The sequence below is a fragment of the Miscanthus floridulus genome, chromosome 1 (genome assembly GCF_019320115.1).
Source record: "Miscanthus floridulus cultivar M001 chromosome 1, ASM1932011v1, whole genome shotgun sequence".
In the NCBI taxonomy this organism is placed as follows: domain Eukaryota; kingdom Viridiplantae; phylum Streptophyta; class Magnoliopsida; order Poales; family Poaceae; genus Miscanthus; species Miscanthus floridulus.
This window is the reverse complement of record NC_089580.1, coordinates 29222178-29226591: the sequence shown is the minus strand read 5'-3', so window position 1 is coordinate 29226591 and position 4414 is coordinate 29222178. Positions and strand designations below refer to the sequence as shown.

Genomic DNA, 4414 nt, shown 5'->3' with positions numbered 1-4414 from the left:
TAAAAGATTCGTCTCGTGGATTTCGTCTAAACTGTGTAATTAGTTTTATTTTTTATTTATATTTAATACTTCATGCATGTGTCTAAAGATTCGATGTGACGGAGAATGTGAAAAATTTTGCAAAATTTTTGGGGAACTAAACTGGGGCCCAGGTGAAAGTGAAAAGTGAAAAAATTCCGCATAACATTACTCGCGGCCTCAGGTGCCAAGTGCCAACTATGGCAAAAGTGCCGCCCGATTATTCGCCATGCAGGTGAAACCTGGAGTATGGACCGTTACAAAACGGAAAAACTACAGCAAAACCACGTAGTAGGCCCACGCACTCAGAGAGTCAGAAGTCCAATCTAATTCCCGACAGCTACAGCCTCCGACTGACATAAGGGTCCAGTAACACAGTTCCAGTGGGCCCAACTTCTCATTGGTTCTTGGTCGTGCCGTACTTCGAGTAGCAGCAGCCAGCAGCCAGCAGCCAGCAGCCAGCAGCCAGCAGCCCAGCAGGTAGCTAGCTCCAACCAAAAAGGAAGCCGCAACCAACTGACCCCGACGCCACGCAGGCCCCCGCCTGGACCTGGCCACAGAGCAGCGCGCCCGCCCCCGCCGCTGCCCGTTCGGATCCGTCTCGGCTCCAGCTCGCCTCCCCACGCACGCGTCCCCACGGCGCCTACCACGCCTAACCTGAAACCCACGCGCCATCACTGACACCCCGGGCCTCGGCAGCCGGGCCCGCGCGCGAGTGACGGGATCCCGAGCTGAGGCGCAAGTGGGGCGTGTGCGGACTGGTGTCTCACAGCCACGGCACACCAGGATCCAGCCTGGCTCCTCCCACTCCACGGCTCCGCCGTTCCTCACCCGATTCTTATACCAACTCGTCCCCTCCCTTATCTCCCTCACCACGCATCGCCCTCGCCCTCGCCCTCGTTCCGCATTGCCCCCGTCGCCGCCAAATCTCAGCGGAATTTTGCGCGGATTTTAGGGGTGGGAGGGAGTGGAGGTGTGACCGGAGGAGCAGCAAGCGTGCCATGGACCCGTGCCCGTTCGTGCGGGTGCTGGTCGGCAACCTCGCGCTCAGAATGCCGGTGGCGCCGCCGGCCGCCGGCGCCGGGGCCGGCGTCCACCCGTCCACGTCGCCGTGCTACTGCAAGATCCGGCTCGGGAAGATGCCGGTGCAGAGCGTCCCGGCGCCGCTCGTGGTCTCCGACGGCGGCGAGCAGACGCCGGCGTCCGGGGCACTCGCCGCCGCGTTCCACCTGTCCAAGGCTGACCTGGCGTGGTTCAACGGGAAGCCGTCGCTCTTCTCGTCGCGCGGGGAGGCCAGCCTCAAGGTGTCGGTCTACGCCGGCCGGAAGGGGAGTACCTGCGGCGTCAGCTCCGGGCGGCTGCTTGGGAAGGCTACGATCCCGCTCGACCTCAAGGGCGCCGAGGCCAAGCCCGCCGTGCTGCACAGCGGCTGGATCTCCATCGGGAAGCGAGCCGGGAAGGTCTGTCCCGCTGCGGCGACGGAGCTCAGCCTCACCGTCCGCGCGGAGCCGGACCCGAGATTTGTCTTCGAGTTCGACGGCGAGCCGGAGTGCAGCCCACAGGTGCTGCAGGTGGGCAGCAGCATGAAGCAGCCCATGTTCACCTGCAAGTTCGGATGCCGCAGCAACAGCGACCTTCGCAGGCCCGGGATGCAGCCGGAGCGCGACGCCGCGTCGTCGGCCAAGGAGCGCAAGGGGTGGTCGGTGACTGTGCACGACCTGAAGGGCTCCCCCGTGGCGATGGCGTCCATGGTCACGCCTTTCGTGCCGTCGCCGGGCACGGACCGCGTGAGCCGCTCCAACCCGGGCGCGTGGCTCATCCTCCGCCCCGCGGGCGACGGCGCCTGGGAGCCCTGGGCGCGTCTCGAGTGCTGGCGCGAGCGCGGCGGCGCCGGCGCGTCCGACAGCCTGGGCTACCACTTCGACCTCCTGGTCCCCGGCGCGGACCACGCCGTCGCACTCGCCGACTCCTCCATCCCCTCGTCCAAGGGCGGCAAGTTCGCCATCGACCTGACCGCCGCGCAGCCGCTCAGCCGGGGGGGCACGCCCGGGTGCAGCCCGAGAGGCAGCGGCGACCTGAGCAACTGGCCCCTGGGCAACTACCGCGGCTTCGTCATGTCCGCCGCGGTCCAGGGCGAGGGCCGGTGCAGCAAGCCGACGGTCGAGGTCGGGGTGGCGCACGTCGGGTGCGCCGAGGACGCGGCTGCGTTCGTGGCCCTCGCGGCGGCCGTGGACCTGAGCATGGACGCGTGCAGGCTCTTCTCCCACCGACTGAGGAAGGAGCTCTCGCACCTGCGGGCCGACCTACTCCGGTGACCCACTGGTGACCGGACCGGCGGCAACCACGAATCACGAGCAAATTGTACAGAAAGTAGTTGAGGCAGATGTGTGCTTTAGCGTGCGCTAGTTTGTTGGAGTAGTTCGATTCCGGTGATCGACTAGTTGATCGTGGTCACCTACCTTTTTTTCGTGAGCGCTGAGTGTGGTGTGGTGTGATATGTTGGTTGGTTGCTTCGCTTTTGCTATGTAGGGTGTCCTCTTTTTTGGATCGCTCCATAATTTAGAGCAATTTGTGATCATGAACTCTCTCTGCTTCCAGTTCTTTCAATCCGAATTGAATGAACAACGATTACAAAGGCAGAACGGCTGGTGCTCGCGGTGATCCGCATCACTGCTTCTGTACTATAGTACGTATATACCCCATGGCAAAGCATGGATGAAACCAACAAGTTCATGTTTTGTTTTGCCCGGGAAACCAAGGCTTGTTGGGGTGCGCATTCGATTGGACCGACGGTGCCTTTGCAAACAGGTTAAGTAGTAGATCGAACTGTGTGGATCAACTCAAAAAAATTCAATCAAAAGGAGAAAAATAAAGGAGCGTGAAAGGCAGGGCAAAGGACAGTAGGAGCTGTGCGGAGGCATGGGCGGAGGCAGGCGGGCAGAGAGGGGGAGGTGGGGGTGGGGTGGGGGGCACAGCGGGTCGGCTTGCCCCCAGCCTGTTGGTTTGGTGTGTGAGAGCGGCCAGGGGCAGCAGTGGGCGCGCCCCGGCGCCCACCACTCGCCGTTGGCTGGCCGTGGGGGCCGCGCGAGGCCGAGGCGGGAGTGGAGCGCGGGCAGCGGCAGGCGCCAGTAGTGATGACTACTCCGTAGTCCAGTACTAGTGCTGGGATCTCGGAGTTTGTTGGGATTGGCGCCCAGCTATGCATGCTCGCTTCGCTCCTCTTCGTTTGGCTGGCTGCCCGCTTGCAGCTGCGGCGCTGGCGCTGGGTCCGCCCGCTCCGGGCGAAACCAAAAGGAATCCAACGCAGAGTACTACTCCTACAGTGGAACGAAGAGGGAAGTGACTGCGTTGAGATTTGTTTCATGCTCGTTTCCTCTACAATACATCACGTGAGGACTCTACGATGTTGCTAAGGCCTTGTTTGGTTGCCAAATTTTTTTTTTGGCGAAATGACACTGTAGCGTTTTCGTTGTTATTTGACAATTAGTGTCCAATTATAGTCTAATTAGGCTTAAAAGATTCGTCTCGTGGATTTCGTCTAAACTGTGTAATTAATTTTATTTTTTATTTATATTTAATGCTTCATGCATGCGTCCAAAGATTTGATGTGACAGGGAATCTTGAAAATTTTGGCAAAGTGAAGTGGAACTAAACAGCCCCTGAGCAAAAAAACCAAGGCGGAAGGTGTACAACACTCAACTGGGGATACCACCTACAAAACTATTCAAGGTATTACAGCCAACATCCCGACATAAGAGGTTTAACCCTACGCGAGAGCTAAGAGCTTATGTCAGTCTCAATGGGAGTTGATATTAGAAACAACGTTATAAAATTTCTTGATGACACTGGCCTTATAAGCCCAACTTAACACTAGCTTGGGAACCTCTAAGCCCAACTCCCTGAGATCAAGCCATCTGCGTGACCCAACCGATTCCTCCCAGAGGATCTCGGAACTCAGCAGATCCTCCACCGACTTGAGCCCTAGGCCAGCTTCCACACACTTGGTTTCAAAGGATCTTTCACTTCTAAAACAAGTAACTTGAGAGCATGCTGTTAGTTTGATCTCCAACGATTGGCCCAACGGCCAATCAGACCCTCTTGACCGCGTTCTGATCGGGGACGCTTAACCGACCACTGGTTGGTGGGCCCCTGTCATACAGCGCTATAAGAAAAGAGAAAGGTGGGGGCCAAGGCACGCGAAACGAGGTTCGACGCCGCCACTGACCCACCGAAGTAACCCTAAAAGGCCCCTCCGATCATGGGCAGCGTTGCAAGTGACGGGAAGCCCCACCGACACCGCCCTGTCCTCTTGACTCCACCGCGCCTACACTACTACGACACCGGTGGTCAAGTCGCTGTGGCGCCATGGCCGCAACTGCCCTAGGCCGAGGTACAT

The 4414-nt window shown here is 59.1% G+C and overlaps 1 protein-coding gene across 1 annotated transcript; it reads left to right on the top strand.

The window, feature by feature from the left end:
* The first annotated feature begins 244 nt into the window (after positions 1 to 244).
* LOC136477159 (uncharacterized) lies at positions 245 to 2600 on the top strand. The gene has a single exon (XM_066475219.1). The coding sequence runs from the start codon at positions 1020 to 1022 to the stop codon at positions 2331 to 2333; it is 1314 nt and encodes a 437-aa protein (XP_066331316.1). The 5' UTR covers positions 245 to 1019; the 3' UTR covers positions 2334 to 2600.
* Positions 2601 to 4414: the final 1814 nt, after the last annotated feature.